At 37.4% G+C, this 18,585-nt stretch overlaps 1 protein-coding gene across 6 annotated transcripts; it reads right to left on the reverse strand.

Moving 5' to 3' along the window:
• Nucleotides 1-973: 973 nt before the first annotated feature.
• On the reverse strand, nt 974-17,689 carry LOC109216774 (GRIP and coiled-coil domain-containing protein 2). Of its 6 annotated transcripts, none has more exons than XM_019380957.1 (11): nt 17,496-17,689; nt 17,267-17,375; nt 13,466-14,030; nt 13,125-13,370; nt 7,706-13,053; nt 5,890-6,670; nt 5,094-5,779; nt 2,769-2,904; nt 1,931-2,012; nt 1,739-1,850; nt 974-1,453 (listed from the first exon to the last, which is right to left on the reverse strand). In XM_019380957.1, exons 2-10 carry the CDS (start codon nt 17,315-17,317, stop codon nt 1,748-1,750), a joined length of 7,998 nt encoding a protein of 2,665 aa, XP_019236502.1. In that variant the 5' UTR covers nt 17,318-17,375; nt 17,496-17,689; the 3' UTR covers nt 974-1,453; nt 1,739-1,747. The 6 variants fall into 6 exon arrangements, with proteins under 6 accessions (XP_019236502.1, XP_019236504.1, XP_019236503.1 ...); XM_019380959.1 differs by having other exon boundaries at nt 13,125-13,359; nt 13,479-14,030; nt 17,267-17,389; XM_019380958.1 differs by having other exon boundaries at nt 13,125-13,359; nt 13,470-14,030; nt 17,267-17,389.
• Nucleotides 17,690-18,585: the final 896 nt, after the last annotated feature.

Raw genomic sequence — 18,585 nt, forward strand, 5'->3', positions numbered from 1 at the left:
AATTCTTGGTCCTGAAGTACCATATCCTAAATGCAATTTGTGCACATATGTTTCTTGCTATAACTATAAGCATGACAATATGATAGCAAGAGTTTTCACCCCTATGCGAAGATATTGAAATGATGATTCCAACAAGATCATACGAAGACAATACATCGATTAGGGATGATGATTTCAAGGTGAAACAAATTTGTTCAAGTTAATATGGCTGATTCTTTTATCAGATCTCTACCAAAGATCTTTTGAAGATGGTGCACAAGATTGGAATGCAAATGCTTAAGGATGTGAATTGATGCTCTTATCAGGGGAAGTTAATACGCATTGTACTCTTTTTCCCTTATAAGGTTTTGTCCCACTGAATTTTCCTTGCAAGGTTTTTAACGAGGCAACCAAAAGGCGTATTGTTAGATATGTGTACTCTTTTTCCTTCTCTAGAATTTTTTTTTCCACTGGATTTTATTTTAGTTAAGGTTTTAACGAGTCACATTATCTTGTAGATAGACATTCAAGGGGGAGTGTTATAAATAGAATTCTATTTAAGGTGAATGTCTATATTTTAAAAAGATTTTAAGGCTTGTTACTTGGGGCTAAGTCCATTTTCCCCTATAAATAGAGGGATCCTATTCCATTGTAAATCATCCCAAATCAATAAAAATTCTCTCTTCTTCCTATTTTTCTCTGCAATACTCTTCTTCTTTTATTGTTTCATAACAAGTATTAAATTTTGTAGCAAACAGGAGAGTGTAAATAGATGGTCGGTAGTACAATATCAAGATCCAGATTACATACAACTAATTCAGTGCTGCAAAGCTTCTGACCATGTCGGTAATAGGTACTAACGTGGATCATCTAAGAATGTCTTTTAAACAACTAAACAGTATGATCACTCACATGAAACATTTGATGAATGTAAAATATTAGGACGAAAAAAAATCGTACACTTGCCATAATTTCCCATTTCATCACAATATAATCCCCACCAAAATCGAACTCATGTTAACAGAGGTCAATTCCAACATTTTTATGCTCAAATTCTTGTGTATGTCGCTGCACCTAAACCTAATACTATAAGGACACGAAAGCAAAGCTGTAGTACAAGAAGCAACCTACACATTTCTTATTAAGAAAAAACTGTAACAAATGGGTACTAGTAAAAAATTACAGATCTTCGATTCTGCTGTCACTAAACTAATTTTCCAATCCATATGCCCCTACTGCTATGAAATCTCATATTTGGATACACTGCTACGGATTGCCTATATGAATACAACCAAGAACGTGATTCACAAAAAAACATAACAAATCACAAATTCCTGGTTGAGCAAAATAATGAATTATCAGCCAAAATCTAGCCAAACTAACTTGGATGATTTACAGAAAATTGTGAAGACATCAGTGCACTATCTTGCCGTGACTCCACAACTAATCACAGTGAGAAAATCAGACAACGGACCTGCAGAATATGGAAGCAAACTGTATTTCATCAAATTAAGGCATGTTAGGTGTTCAATTCTGACTATGCGAAGATTAGTAAAACAAGGCAGGCGATAATTGCATTCCAAGATTCCCAAACTCCAGTCTCTTACAATTCAAAGTTAAAATAATGAGGATCTTATTATCGTTTTATTTAGGTGACTTAATTCTCCACATACAGCAAGAAAGCTGTAAAGACAACCCAATACTAGGAGCAAGGCACAACAGAAAACAAAAGGACGGGAGACGAGATGAGAGAACTGACCTATTCTTCTCATACTGCAAATGTCGCAAGAAGAGCATGCAACACAAACCAATAGATGATCACACTAAGCCGTAGAACAGGCTGCCGCATCAATGTCCGATCACAAGATACCCTAGAATTCAGACACAATATGGCTTTTGTTAGATAACCAAATGCATATAAAATGAAAGCAAGGGATGAGATTTGTCATACCATAGACCATCGACCATGTCAGTTATGGGTCTTGTAAACCGTGGGACAATCCTTGATGTCGTTAGCGACTTGAAACCATGAGCTGAGAGGAAAGAAAGGTGATATCAGCAGTCTGAAGATGTGAATACCAACCAAACCACCCTTCAAAAGGTATAAGGAGAAGAAGACAAGAAGACTTCGGGAATGAATGTAACTAAGACAAAACAGGTAAATTTAGCACTAATCTAGGGATTTCATCTTCAATACAAACAAAGATTCTAACAGAAAGCTCCACAACCACATATATACAAATGTAAAAAAAAAACCAATACCCTCTTCCACACCCTGTGGCCGACCACCCAAAAGAGAAAAGGAAAGGAAAGAAAAGGGAAAAGAAAGGAATTTAGTTTTGTCAACCAATCATCGGAGTGCCTTCTTAACACCATACCGTTTTTCTAAGATTATCTATCATCAGGAAAACTCAATCTAGTTCCCATCAAGAATGAGTATAAGCAAAATAAAGGAGACATCAGACAAAGCATGAAACACAAGGTTAAAGAAGCGAAATCATCGAGATTATATAAGAGCAGAAAAAATGTTATCTGAAGATATGATGTTTGAAAAAACCTTCATGCGTTATGCTACAGCCTAACAAAGCCGCCTTCCACAACCACAGTGAACATAAGCTCAATCTCCAACCATTTGACATTAGAATCAATATTGGAGTCAACTTACTATATAACCGGAGTAACAAGATAATCCAATACAGTAAACATGTTTATCAATCAAAAAGAATGTTATCAAACAATCAGACTTCAATGTTGATTCTTCAAATATACTAGCAATAGGAAGTCATTACCCTTATCATCATCTTCATCTTCTAGTTTCCCACTCTCAGGATCCACATCTATCGCAACAGCTACTTGGTCATTATTAGTTTTGCGCAAACTGCGAACTTGAGATGCAACAGTTCCAGGCATTACCCTTTTGTTGGCCTGCATTTGAAGAGCAGAAGAAAATAGTGCCAATAAGTGTACCGATAAAAAAAAACAATAATGCCAAGAAGTATAGCTGCAAGAACATGATGCTTAGCCACATAATACTAAAGATACTATTAGAGATGAAATACAAAGACCTTTCAGGGCTAATCCATAGCATGCTATTATCATTTTCCAATTCAGACTGGTTTTCTATACTAAGCACACTCTTACTACAGGTCCATAGCTTGGTGATATTAAATCAGTATTCAACATCTTGAATCTGAAAAAATTAACTCTCTCTACCATCATAAACTTTTGAAAATACATTTCAACTTCCTTTTGCTGTTATATTATATTGATAGAAATCCTGTAAAAACCAGCGATTAAACTCAAGGTCACTTTCACACATAATAATCCTTATTAGCCAAGCACTACTAGATAATCATTACTACCACTACCATCGTCCAAGAATGTGTACTCATTCAATCTGAAATCAAAACTCAAAAAAGTTTACATATGTATATAATGAAGCCATCCTTAAAAAGAGAGAGACTTGGGCATGTGAAAGGCTGATAATAGAATCTGTGCTCAAATGTTGCCCAAATCCAGTTTAAACCCAGAGTAGACCATACAGTGTGTTAGACCATCCGCATCAATGGATAAGAGGAAAAGCAGAGAGTCAGAAACCGAGTGTCTTTTGTTGTGTATCAAACCAAACCCAAACAAAACTTCACAAACATCCCCCAAACTTTAAAAGGTTATCATTTTGATCCTCCCTTTTTCAACTTGTTTTTAAATATATACTTCATTTATGATTCCTTCCATCTTCTGCTATTGTCCAAAAAATGCAAAATAACTATTTATCTTTTCCTTAAGTTTTGTAATATTGTTTGATGCTAAAATATCAGTACTAGTCTACAACAACAACAACAATAACAACCCAGTGTAATCCCACAAGTGGGGCCTGGGGAGGGTAGAGTGTACGCAGACCTTACCCCTACCTTCAAGAAGGCAGAGAGGCTGTTTCCGGTAAAAATATTAGTACAAGTCTATATTAGTATTTCTTTAGGATCACTGAAGCAATGGTCCATATTTTTACATAGTAGAGGATTGTTATAGTTTCCCGTCTCCAAAAGAACCAATCTATACACATTTGTTTTCTGAGAACTTTTCTCTAGAAACAATAATCCAAACAAAAATTTCCCTCAAGAAGATCTCCGGAAACTCTCACATCAAATTTAGAGCTCGAGATTTCCTGGGAAGTGATTCTTTTTTTTTTTTTTAAGTCGGAAGTGACTTTATTGTTTTCCTCCAGATCTCAAACTTTAGTAAAGGTTGTCATGAAGTACATATATACTTAGAACAGAATGATGTGGAGAGCAGACTCAATAAGCATCCTCAGAAATTCATTTATTAGTACATCCTTCACACGTTCTCCTTCCACCAAAGGAGGACAACGGCAGTCTGTTTAGTTATTGAGGAATCATGGCAGACATGCTCTCATTCTAATATATCCCACACCTTTTAGCGTCTTTCTTTGTTCTCAAGAGCACCTATTCCTCCTTTTGCTCGCTTTTCCCAGAAATTTTGTTGCATCATTTTTTTTTTGGGGAAAGGTACGTACAACATTCCCCTGAATCAGATCTTTCAGGAAATCTTGGTAACGGAGAGCCACAAAATCTTGCAGCATTTGGCATTTGTATTTTTCATGTCCGACATTTCACCTCATTGCAGATATGAACTTTAAATTTCCAGTTCACTGATATGTAAATCCCTTTACGCTTATCTAATTTAATGCAAATCCTACCTGCTTCCAGTTTGACCTAGTTCATATCAAAAGCTAATGTTCCCTCTAGGTGTCTGTACAAGACTGACAATGGAATAGATGATTTTGTTCAAAGTACAAGAGCTCATCCAATAGGTATATGATGATAATATGAAACAAATCACTTGCTAATTCTTGTACTACTGATATGCTGGATCTTTGTCGTAGTTTTATTTGATTACTAAATGGAGAATAAGGAACAGCAATCAAGCATATTCAGATTTTGAAGACAAAAGTATCTACAAAACAAATAAATCTTTTAATATGCTTCACCTTAATTGGCTGATATGTAATATTATCAATTATAAAACCGTTAGGCAGCTTGATGGAACCAAAAAATAAAATTGATGAATAGAACAAAATAAATGAAATGACATACCACTGGCTCTATCTCTATAATTTCCGACGTAGAATTTACTAGTTGCCCCATGTCACTGGCCCCTCGAAGCATGGTTAATTGAGATTCCTTGTTACGCAAAGAGTTCTCAAGAAATTCTTCTTTCCTAACCAGCTGTTCTACTTTATCTTTCTCTACTTTCAACATTAAATCTCTCGTCTGTGCCAGTGCACGCAGATCCTCCAGCTCAGATACCACAGACACGAACTGCTTCTCTAACATTTCCTTATATTCATGAATCTGGTTAATTTTTGCATCATCATAATTCATATCATGCGTCTGGACTCGGGAAATCATCTTGTCAACCCATGTCAAAAAGTCACGGATTTCATCAGTATTTCTTTTGCTACCCATCTGAGCAGAAGCTATTGCATCATTAGTGCATCTTGTAACTTCTTGCCTCAAGAAAGAAATCTCTGTATCTCGCTCTTGTAATTGTGACTGAAGATTCTCAACCTCAGACAAAAGGCTTTCAGATAGTTGATGAAGTTCATCAAATTTGCTTACTGTAACAGAAAGCTTCTTCATAGTCTTCCCCCGGGAAACTTCAAGGTTCTCCATATCTTTATTTTTCTGAAGTAGGACTCTCTCCATTTCTTCAATCTTGTTTGTCATGTCTTCCATTTGGGCCTCCTCCTCATCAAGTGCTTGCATCAGTGCCTCATTTTCTAGTCATACAAAAATAGAAAATACTTCTAGATGTTAGAGTTTGGTTTAAAGCTGATAACAAACAAAAGAATTAAGTTCAAATGCTGGAAATTGAGCTCAATAAAATCACCTTGTTCCTTTGCAGCTAGCATGTCTTCAAGTGCTTTAACTCTTAACTGTAAGTCAGCAAAGCTAGACTCCTGATCTTGCAGTTTTTTTATCCTGTGTGCCAGAGAATCTCGCTCCTCCTCCATCAGGTCCACCTTCCTGTGTAAATCATTCATCTGAGATTTTGCTATTTGAAGCTCTTGTGAATAACTCTTTGAAACAGATTCAGCTTCCTTAATCTGACTAACAAGTTCTGCGCATATTTTTTCTCTCTGTATATCCTTCTCCTGAAGTTCTTTCTGAAGATTCGATATAGCAGCTCGCATATCCTTTTGGCCAACTTCAGCAATATCACTTTGCAGACTCATAATATCTTTCACAGCCATGAATAACTTCTCTATTACTGACCTAATACCTTCCTCAGAAAACTGGTCAGTCTTCTCAGCTAAATCATTTCCTTCAGCTAAACTTCGATACACTGAATTGATTCTGGAAGCTCCAGTAGCTAAGCTGTTTCCAGCCAATTCGGATTTTCTGCTTTCCATTTCCATGACCAAAGTGGTACAAGCTTCATAAAGCATAGAATTGTATCTTTGCACAGTAAACAATTCTGCATCTTTCTCCTTTTGAATAGATTCTAACCGCATCACCTCTGTCTTCAACGAATTTGAGTGCTGCATATGGTAGGATATTTCTTTATGTATGGTTCTTAATATTTCAGATATATGGGCAGTTTCTTCATGCAATAAACGGGAATGCCTGTTTAACTTTACGTTGATAGAACCAATTTCTTTATTGAAAACCTGCAGCAAGTACACAAACATTATTACTTCAATAGTCCTTTCAGTTCTCAGTCATCTAAGCATTTGGAGGAATATAAATTGAAACAAAAAGTTGAAAAAGATCTGCGAAAACCTAGAATATTCTTTAAGGAGAGAAGGACAGATGAGGATGAAAATTGAAAAGTGCATTAGTATATTTAAATTTTATGTAAACAGCAGTTCAATTTAAACAATGTAAACAGCAATTCAAGGCAGAAGTAATTGAAAGCACAATAGAAAGCAATGAGAACAAACTATGGAAGCAGGAAATGTGTAATACAGAACGGTCATTTGGTACTACAAGATCAGAAGGGAACACATTAAAAAGTACGTCACAGATTCATCAACAGACGCGAAAATTGTGATAAATTGCCTGTTCCTAAACTGGTACAAAATCAACAAGAACTGCTATATATCAGTACCAGCGAATTTCACAAGGTTTGACGCTAACAGGATTTACTAATATATGTCTGGTACATTTCTCAGACATATAGGAAGAGATTCTGGATCTTATACTAGTCATTTTCTCCTTATTTTTCCATACCAATTGCAAGGGAGATTAACAAAATGTGACGTGATAATGTATTTCCTTTCCTTGTCCCGCAAAAAATAAGAATCTTTTTTTCCTCCACCAAAATATTTGGAGATTAACTACCTTAGCAAACTTCAAATAGTGAAGCATGTCCTATAATGTATGTTCTCAGCCCAGAATCAATGTTAAGAGGAAATCCACCTTTAATCAGCCTTAATAGGATTATCGAAATTCTTAACTATTCAAAGATGCCACATCATCACAGAAACTAGGTTAAAAAGCTGATTGGAAATTTTTAAACTTTCCAAAAAAATGAAAAATCTTCAAATCAACCCGCAGAAAGAAGTAAGCTATTTTCTTGATAATCTTTTGCTAGCTTATTCATGGAACTGGAAAGTGATAGACTTGATAGCGCTCAGCCAAAAAGAAATTTATAAGCATTCAAAATAAGACAAGTGACATGAAATGACATAAAACTGTGGTACCTTGTTTTCCGCTTCTGCAAAGTTAAGGCCACTTGAAGCATCAGTCACAAGTAGAGGAAAGTGATTTTGATCAGTTGATTCTAGGCATACTTTCATACTAGAACTGAGATTGCGCATAGTCTCCAAATCCATGGATAGAACATCATTGAGCAAACGGTCAAATACAAAGAGATCCTCCCTTAGCTGATCCACACCAGATTTTAGCATCGTGATTTCAGCTAATTGGTTCTTTCTTTCTTCTGAGTGAGCAAAAGATAGCTTTTCTAAATGTGCAAGAGCCTCATGTTTGGCAACTTCAGCAGATTCTTTTTGCTTGGACAGTTCAAAGAGTTCACTGTGAGACTTTGTTAGCTCCTCTTGTAGCCCATCATTTCTTTCTTGCACCTCATTTAACTCTGCAAGAAGTAGCTCAGCTGCTCTTTTAGATTTTTTTGCTTCATGTTCGGAAGAAGTAAGAGCTGACTGCAAATCATGGCATAATTGCCCAACAGTTTTTAGCTTCTCGACAGGATTACCAATGTTAGACCCAACATTAACATCATCCAGGGCACTCAAAATCATGCTCAAGGTAGAGTCTTTTTCTGCCAATTGATCTCTCAGGAATGAGCTTTCAGATTCTACGGTCTTTGTCCTCTCCTGGAATACAGATAAATCTTTTATCTTTTGTTCATAGTCTGAAATAGCATTTTCCTGCAACTTGATCTCGGATTTTAAGCGCTCCACCTCACCATTCAACTCTTCAATTAATTGCTTCAAGCTGTCCCGATGTTGCACCAAGGACTTGCCTTTCCTAACTGCAACATTCAATTTTTCTCGTAAAGAAGATGACTTGTGTTCCTCCTGACTGAGTAGATCTTGCAGTTCTTTATTTTTGATACCTAATTCTTCAAGTTCACGAACCAATGATTGATTAGCCAACACAATATTCTCCCTCTCCTCCTTCAAGGACAACAAGTCGCTGAGAGCATCCTCCAATTTTCTGCTGAGAGCACCTCCATCTGCATCTTCAGCACACCTGACATTACTTTCTCTATTTTCTTCATGAGAGAGATCAGCCCCTTTATCAACATGCTCAAGTGTTAACTCAGACTCAGAAGGTAAAGAAAGAGCGGTATACTTCTCTATAAGCTTCCTAAGCAGCTGTTCCAAAGCTTCAGTGCTACCAGAGCTAAATAACGCATCATCTGTCTCAGAATTCCGAAGGACATCTTTGACCATATCTCCCAATCTTCTTATTTCACCTTCAAGATGATGAATACGCTCCTCTGCTCCGAGCATTTCGTTCAGTTTCTTCTGCAAGTCACCTACTCTGCTCCGTAAATCATCATTAGTTATGTCAGATTGGGCAGTTTTCCTTGACATTTCCTCATAATCAAAGTTAAGAGACTCCAAATTCTTCAAAAGCAACTCTTTCTCACTGACAACCAATTGATATGCACTCTCAAGCTCGGATATTTTTCTGCGTGACTCTTCCAGTTCAGCGCTGGCTGATGCAAATGATGATTCAAAATTATCATACTTTTGTTGGAGAGAGTTGTACTGGTTTTGAGTTTCTGAAAACGCAAGCATTAACCAACCAATCCGATCTTCTGGCTCCATAGATCTCAAGTGTGAAGGCATATCTATCCCGTCCAAGATCTCTTCCCACTTCTGCACAAGGTTGTTTCTTTCCATCAAGGATTGTTCAAGCATCTCATTTTGTTCTGCCAACCCATAAAACTTGCCCTGGAGCTCCTCAAATCTTCTTCTAAGGTCTTCGGAAGATCCCAAGTTTGACTGTGCCGCCTCTTTCCATCCATCAGTGAGTGCATATCCAGCATCAGAGTATGATCCTCCAATAGAGCTCTTCTGATCCCATTCAGCCAGATGCAAAGAGTTCCCAGCAACTGACTTTGCCAACCAATCAACTTTTTCAATGATATCCTTTGAATGGAAATGCTCTGGAAGCTCCAAATCTTCTAAAATCTCCTCTACTCTCTGAAGAACAGAGTCTTTGAGAAGGAATGACTCCCTTAATGCAGTAGCAGAGTTGCGAATGTATGAAAGTTCAGATTCCAAAGCTTCCATGCGCTCACCTGCCTCCGAATAGGTCTTGAGTTTCATTTCCACTTCCTGAAGCCTTGCATCTTTCAATTGCAACTCCTCAGAGCGTTTCTGCAGTTCAGAGGATGTGTCTGCAAGAGATTGTTTAAGACTGTCACGCTGCACAATCAAACCTTTGCCCTTGGTGACTGCTATGCCAAGCTTCTCTCTTAGAGCTGACACCCGTTGCTCAGACTGTTCAATATCAGCAACTTTCTCTTGATACTGCGAGCCAATAGCTACAACCTCTTCCTCAGCTCTCTTCAAACTTTCCCCAAGGACAACAACTTCATTTTCACATTGAACAAGTAATAAGCTCAAGTGATCCATTTGTCCCTGCAGATCAATCACTTGTGCTTCCTTGGAAGCATATTCCTTCCTGGACAACCTCGCATCTTCAGTTGCCTCTTTACACTTCTGAACTAGGAGAGAGATCAGCGACTCTAGACATGATAATGGGTCATTAATGTTGGTTTCAAAGCTATCTAAAGCAATGACTCCTTCAACCACTTGAACCATCTTTAAAATAGAATCTGATTCAAGGGATCTTTTGCTCAGTTCTTCAAAATCTTTTGTCCTGGCCATCAACTCAGACTTCAGCTTTCCATTTACAAATTCAACTTGTTCTTTCTCATCAAGAAACTTTTGCAACTGCTCCAGTAGGGAATCAAAAGCACCAGGATGAGAAAGATCTACTGATTTCTCAGGATCGTCAACTTCAGCTTCTTGTAGATGCCCTGGCTTTTCATTCACAAGTTTCTTGAGGTTACTATAAATCTTATGCAAAAGACTGGCAGACCTTTCATTTTCAACTTGCAGGAAGTCTAACTTCTCATTGACTTCACGGGAGGTACTCACTGACTCATGGCGAGAAGCTTCAACTTGATCCTGCAATGTCTCAATCACATTGATGGCAGCATCGATAGATGCAGCAGTACGGCTACTTAAGTTTATGCACCCTAGACCAGGGTCTATTCCTGACGGCGAAGAGGAGCCAACAGTCTCAACAGACAAATCTAGCCTCCGAAGTGTCTGAAAAACCTGATCAATTGTAGAGTTCCATTCTTCTCGAAATATTAATCCTCTGTCAGCAACTTCCCTATAAAGAGCTTCTACCTGATTAGAGATATCAGAACCCATTTCTTTGCAGCTTTCACGCATTTCACCCAGCTGATTTTGCAAAATAGATAGTTTTTCCTGATAGCTGCTAAGATTCCCCCTTAACTTATTGTTCTCAGATTTTGCGGCGACTTCTTGCTTGTGCAAAGCTTCATTTAGGACCATAAGTTCTCCCTCCTTTTCTTTAGCATTCCAGAAACATCCCCCTAAAGATTCATTGAAAACCATTAGCTCAATGTTTGCTCCTTCCAAAAGATCAATATGTTCATTCATAGACTGGCATTTGGCCCTGAGTTCTTCAGCAGCAACCACAGCGGCTGTTTTGCAGCTCTTCGCTCCCTCAAGAGATTGGTAGCCGTTGCCAGCTTCCAACACCAAATCTTTCAGCAACGCTCTTAATGTTTTTGTTAGCCCTTGAATTAGCACATAGGGACCTGCATCTGTTTGATTTTCAAATGACTGAAGCTCCTCTGGATGGTGCTCGTCATCATGGTCCTTTGGCTCAAAAGCTTGAATAAGTTTTGACACACCAGGTGAAACCGCTTTACCAGATGACCTACTCATAGAAGCTGACTGAGAGTGCATATCTCCAATTGCTTTCTCAAGTTTTTCAAGTACTCTCTCTGCCTCCTCCTCGTGTCTTTTCATAACTCCAAACCATTTTGAACCATCATCATCAATCAGATTTGCGGGTGCAGAGCTAGACTGGCAAGAAACTTCAAGTTGAGGTCCAGCTTCCCTAGATTGATATGAAAAGCTACTTTGGTTAGGTGACTCTGTCTTCATCGTTTCAAACAACTCCAAGCTTCTCTTCAGATGCATGTTCTCCTCGGTTAGTTGTTCAATACGCAGAGTTGAGTCTTTCAGGTCATCTTCCACCTTATTGCACGAGTTCTTATATTCTGCCAACTGAAGTAACTGTTTCTCAGACTCGGAGAGAAAATACTTATTCTGCTCCTCAAGCTTGTTTCTCTCTTCCATCAAATGCCCTTTTGCTTCGGCCACTTCCATCTGCAGAGCTTCAGCTAGAGACTTGGACTCCTTAAATTCCAACCCTAGTTTCTCAGTTTCACTGAGCAAAGACTGTTTTTCCTCCTGAAGCTGTTTTTTCGCTTCTTTTACAGATATCAAAATCTCATTTACGTTCTTGTTCTCAACCTGAAGAGCTTCTACAACATTTTTGTGATCCGACATTTGAGCAAGCAGTTTCTCATTCTCACTGAGTAGGTGCTCCTTCTCTCCATCAAGTTTCCTTTTCTCCTCACTCAAAGAAGTGAAATTCTCTGACAACTCCGCATTTTCCAACTGCAGTGATCCGAACAAAGTTTTAGACTGTGCTAGCTCTGTTCCCAGTTTTTCATTCTCAAAAACAAGATTCTCCTTCTCCTCCAAAAGCTTCTTATTCTCTTCAGATAGCAAATTAAGGCTTCCTATTAAGCTCTCATTTCGAACCTGTAAAGTTGCCACCAAATTCCTGCAGTCAACCATCTCAGAAGACAGACTTGCATTTTCACCAAGTGATGTTTCCAAATTAGTCTGCAATTCATTTATTCTTTCAGAAAGTTCTCCAACCTCACCTTTAGAAACGTGAACCTGCTTTTGGAGGCCATCCCTTTCAGATACTATCAATAGAAATTCAGTTCTCAACTGCGCAAGCTGATCAGCAAGGATATCATTCTTCTCTCCAAGGTCATTCAATGAAGCTTTGGCCGCAGATATTTGATCGGTCAACGTATGATGTTGACGACTGAGTTCCATCTGAAGTTCTGACTCTTCAGCTATCTGCAAACAAGAGACATCTTTTACAAGACTTGCTAGGTATAGCTGTTCTTTGAGCTTCTCAAAATTGTCAAAAAGCTTCAAAGAAGGTGCATTTGGAGCTGATTCTCTGCACGTGAGCAAGAACCTAAAGCCATCTTCATCGAGGTCTCGTACCACCTCCGCCAGCTGATACAAGCTAATATAACTTTCATCTGACCTCGATGAGATGTTCACCATTTTAGTTTTTACAGAATCCTCAGAAACAATATCTATGGAGTCAGAAATTCGAACATCATCCCTGTAATTTTCATATTCACCATCACTCGAAGGCCTTTCTAGTTTTTCTTCCTCGTGCAAACCAGAAGCTGCATCTTCCATCTGATGACCTACCATTTGAGAAATTATTAAAGAGAGTCCATCCATTCAGGTAAAGAATCAAGAGTAGTTGGATGCCTACCACTGTCCTCAGCTATTTCTGCATTTTGAGTTGCTAAAACAGCTGGTGGAACATTATTTGGCTCGCTGAGTTGAATGTATTCAGCTTTTGTTTCCTCATTGCCCTCATCTCCCACTAGAGTGGCTGTCTGGCTAATAGAAGTCTCAGTTGATTCGTTCAAAGGGAGCTTCTTGTCTCCTTCAATCTCTACCTCACTGCTTGAATCACCTTGCTTCGAACCTGAATTATGTGATTCCTGCATTGTCCCTACCCAGCAACAATGAGACTTTCATTATAGGCAAATACACACAATTGGATATATGACATGCAAAGGGCATGGATGTCAAGAGAGAAGGCACAACCTACATCTGATACCTGCTCCGGTACATGCGGCCTTTCCACTTCTACTTGGTGAGCAACTGCTTCATCAACACTGGAATAAGAGGAGAAATCAACAGGCACATCCGTTGCGGAACTTTTAGCGGACACATCAGAAGCAATAATTCTGGGAGCTTCCAAATAAGCGTCTGTTACATCTTCGATTAACATTTTGGCATTAGCATGTTCAGAAATTGAAGATGAACCAACAATATCCCGATCGCCAGAATCTGAATTCAAAGAAGCTTCAGGTTCACCAGCATCCTCTTTTACCAGCTTACCACTGGCTGATGTCATTTCAACTGTTTCAACGTTGAGCGACTCATCAAGAGGAGGAGCTTCAGCATGTGTTGCTGAGACATCCTTTCCGGTAAGTGACTCCGAGGAAGTAGGAGTACCATCACCTCTGTGAAGTGTTTTTTCTTCATCGGGAACTTGATCTGACTTTGCCGTCACGTTAACAAGATCTAGAGTAACATCACTGCCAGATTTACTGGCTTTACTTGATTTACCACCTTTACCATCTTTCTTCTGTCTGAATTGTTGAAGCTGGTAAACATAAGAATATCACATTAATTAAATCTGAATAAATCGGAATAGGTTTAATTTATGAAAGATATCGTACAGAACACTATGAAAGCAGTAAAATCTTTTTAATCTGAGTTTCCTCCAATACTAGCACAGGCACAAGACATGAGTGTCATAAGTCCTATAACACATTGAGTCACCCATGAACATGTGACATCTTCCAAAATTATGTAGATATAATTTTCTTTTTCTAACCAGTTTACATACACGCATACACAAGAGAGACCATAAATATGTCATTAAATTATCTTGATAAATAAAAGAACATACCAAACAAACTTTAATATCTTCCAAAATTATGTAGACATAATTTTCTTTTTCTAACCAGTTTACATACACGCATACACACAGAGAGACCATAAATGTGCTGAGACTATATGGCCGAAGTAAAGAAGGCTACCTCGTCCCAAAAAAAAAAGTGTACGGTGATGCGGTAAAACAAGGATAGTTGGGCATGCAAAGCTGAGGGTTACAGCGCATGTAAGAATTAAGGAATCGCTGTAAATCCCGTGCCGATGCGATATTTTCGAGATTTTCTTGTGTTTTTACACTGTAACTATATAAGCTTCAACCCTAATGTGTATTAGAGATTTTTGACAGCTCTTAGCAGTCATGGAAAGAAGGAAAAGAATAGTTAGGGTGAACCCAATCAAGATCAAGACTCGAAAGTAAGATATTTTTCCTCTAAGTGAGATTGGGTTGAGTTACATCATGAGTTTTCCTAGCTTCGAGATCAACTCATAATTATTGTTGGGTTTAGTAAGGATTAAGAATAATTTAGCAGAATTTTAGGGCAATCCTATATTACCACTCCTAATGATCATATCCCCAATTCTCCATTTAAAAAAATGATAAAATCCCCAATTCTCTTGTAATTTCAACAAATTATAGAAATTATTGTGTGGATAGTGCAGTTAGGAGCAAAAAGAGTTCAAGAGCTTTTAAGGTTTATAACCCTACTTATAGCCCAATTTTTCATAACTAGCATAAAGGAAGAGATGTATTTTTTTTATCATTCATAAAGCAAGAGATATATAACGTTTTGATCAAAGTATTGTGCTTGAAAAGCATGCTGGGACGAGTGTATAGTAGATATAAGCATTAGGTGTTTGTTGCTTAAAGTATTTCTTTTTGGGGAAGGATTAAATAAAAACATTATAAGCAGCAAACACACTATTGCGTTTCAACTTTTGCTGAGTGAGTTGGAATCCCAGAGATTTCCTATCTTCACTCATGAGGTGAATAGCTCTGATTTACGGTCATGCTCCCTTATGGAGTGATGCATCTAGTACCTATGCTTTTCAACTTTTGCTTTTTTCTCTTTTGGGGATAATAGCCTGTTTGGCCAAGCGTATTTTTGGGCCAAAAGTGCTTTTTTGGCCAAAAGTGTTTTTTATCAAAAAAAAATTGAGGTGTTTGGCCAAGTTTTTAGAAGGAAAAAAAGTGCTTTTAAAAAGAAGCAGAAGCAGTTTCTGAGAAGCAGAAAAAAGTAGCTTTTCTCTAAAAGCACTTTTCTGAGAAGCACTTTTGAGAAAAATAAACTTAGAAGTAGTTTTTAAAAGCTTGGTCAAACGCTAATTACTGCTCAAAAGTGCTTTTCAAATTAATTAGTCAAACACAAACTGCTTATCACCAAAAGCACTTTTTCGAAAAGTACTTCTGAGAAAAAGCACTTCTCAAAATAAGTTGATTTTAGAAGCTTGGCCAAACAGGCTATAAAACAAATAAGATCCATTAATATCACACCAAGTAGGTGTTAAAAATCGATACATAAATTTACCCGCAGTCATCTACTATCTCAATGATCTGGACGTGTAGGTATCTCCTCTTTACACCAAAATAATACATGAAATTGGAAAAAGAAATTGATGCAATTTTAAAAAAATCAGCATCCTAGAATATTCTCCTATTTCTTCCATTCCAAATTAGCCAAACAATGGTGTAGTTCTCCATGCTACCTTACTTCCTCTACCGATATCCTGGAAGCTCCAATATCTATTTTAGTCATAACAACATAAACTAAAGGACAAGGGGGTGGTTTATCCAGGTTGATAATGAATTATCAAGGTCATTGAAGTATTTAACTAGGTTTTATTGAGTTTTCCTCAAAGTCAAAATCACCCATAAGCCCAAAGTGGTCTCCTTAGTTCTCTAAATTCCCTATTTTCTTTTCACCTAATTTGTTTCACGAAGGGGTTTTCATACCTATGGTAGAATGGATCACATTAGATGCTCCAGCAATATTTATGGAGAAAGAGTTGTACTCAATAAATGTAAAGAAGAGACATTGGATAACCAATAGCAAATAGATTGAAGAAGCTTGTCCCACAGCTAATCTCTATTTTATTTAGTAATTTCAATGTAAACAAAAAAATTAATGCACAAACATATGTGCCCGTGCTAGTCATGCAGATATAACATACTAAGATATATGTGGTTCACAGTCACAGAAGCTTACTAATAGCAAGCAAAGGGTAACACTAGAAGAAATACTACAACCATTGACTTCTCCATTTCCTCTTATCATATCAGCTTCTGCACCTCAATCCAAAACTAGTTGGGATTAGCTATATGAATCCTCATTTTCCTCTATACGGCACGACCAGGTGTCGGAATTCCGTATTAAGAGGATTCATCATCATTAGACTATTTTACGTCCAACTAAATCCTCCTCTATTATCTAGGCTTAGGATTGGCTATACTTCTCTAATTTCGCTAATTTTATATATTTTACAACTGCAATTATACAGCTTAGACAAACAACTCTTTTAATGACGGAGGTGCCTGAGCCAGCTTGAACACAACTCAACTATTCCTTCAGGTTACTTGTTACCTCCCACTAGCACAAGTGCCGAGTAACTTTGTCCACCAAGGGGCAGATGTGAAGAAACCACCTAGCATCTTTACCACTTACAACACACATTTTTATGACGGTAGTGTCCAAGCCAGCTCATGCGCAGCTTGACTATTGCATACCAGGTAATTGTGCCCGCCAGGTGGATGGGAAAAAGCCACCTAGTGCTTTTTACATTTTAGCAACACATGCATGAACACATCTCGGCTATTTCACTAGGTACCTGCACCTCCCACCGGCATAAGTACCGAGTATCGGTATCCACCCAGGCTTAGTCAAATGGTAAAAAACCATCTAGTGTTTTAGAACTGTGCAAAAGAAGAAAGAGTACGGAATTGGTTACCTTTTTGCGACCGGCAGCAAGCAGATCGGTTCGGCTCTTATTCTTGTCCATCCGATCCGATCCGATACAGCTGCAATTCTTTTAATCAATGCTTTTTTAACACCATTACCTTCAACAATCGAACTGTAAGAAAATCAAAAATTCAGATAAACTATCAAAATAACCCTAATTTGAAAGACTCAAATACAGGAAATCAAATGAAATTAAATTAAATGAACAATTCATATACCTTTCGAGTTCTGTAATTGAATCGCTAAAAAAGAAGAATCTGTATTGAATTTCAATTCTATTCTATTCTATTCTGAATACATAAATATATTTCTTCTGTTTTTCTTTCCCTTCTCTTTTGGGCTATGAATTCGTAGGAGTTTGGTTATGGCTTTGTTTTTGTTTGAGAAGAGTGAAGGGGACGGTGATTATCTTAGATCTGACGCAAAGGTGGTTGGTTGCTGGTGAAAATTGGGTAGGCCCAGCTTTCAGTTGCAATGGGCCTGTCAACCGTACGACTACAAATGACCCATATCCGGCCCATTTTTAATTGACATGGGTTGGGAAAATATTCATATTAATTTAAAAAATAAGAAAAGAAAGAAAATGGACACAGGACGATGAAGGAAACTCATTTTTCTTAAGGAAGAGGAATCGCACTGGCGTTTGAAGATTGAAGTTTCCAGAAATTAGGTGGCAAAAGTCAAACATAAATGATGTATTTTTTTGTTATAATAACTCAACATTTTGACACACATAAGATAGTTGAAAAAGAAAATAGGGGACCGGGGAAATAGCCTTCTACCTGAGTACTTGACACAAATATAATTTTTAATGAGTCATTTGGTTGGTGAGTTAAGCAACAATAATTCAGGATCAGATGCAGGATTATTTTTTATCCGTTGTTTGATTGAATTTTCAAATTCGTAATTAGCAATCTTGGGACTAATTTATATTTTATATTACAATTGTGGTATTATTCTATCCCACATTAAGGGTGGAATAATAATTCTTGAATTAATTTAATTCCGGGATAAGATACTACAATGACAAAGATGTCCTTTTTCAAGGCTATTTTCCCAAAGTCTTTTGAAAGGTCTAAGGTTAAAATTAAAAATAAAGGTTTATCCCAACTTATTTTGTATACATCAAATACATGTTTTATGTTATATACTCTATATATTTTGCTTTTAATCCAATGAACCAAACATTTACCAATAAAAATATATCATTAAATAATCTCGTTATTATTGAATTCTCGTATTATAATTCTGTCATTATAATCCCGTGATAGTTTGTTCTTTTACCAAATGATTGAGTAACTTCCACTT

This window comes from Nicotiana attenuata, unplaced genomic scaffold, assembly GCF_001879085.1.
Source record: "Nicotiana attenuata strain UT unplaced genomic scaffold, NIATTr2, whole genome shotgun sequence".
Taxonomy (NCBI): domain Eukaryota; kingdom Viridiplantae; phylum Streptophyta; class Magnoliopsida; order Solanales; family Solanaceae; genus Nicotiana; species Nicotiana attenuata.

Excerpts from the sequence above, each read along its gene's own strand:
- LOC109216774 (XM_019380957.1), bottom strand. The coding sequence starts at position 17,317 with ATGGACAAGAATAAGAGCCGAACCGATCTGCTTGCTGCCGGTCGCAAA. Across the intron at positions 13,054-13,124 it reads AGAAATAGCTGAGGACAGTG|GTCATCAGATGGAAGATGCA; the intron begins GTAGGCATCCAA and ends CTCAAATGGTAG. Across the intron at positions 1,851-1,930 it reads GACATGGTCGATGGTCTATG|GGTATCTTGTGATCGGACAT; the intron begins GTATGACAAATC and ends TCTGAATTCTAG.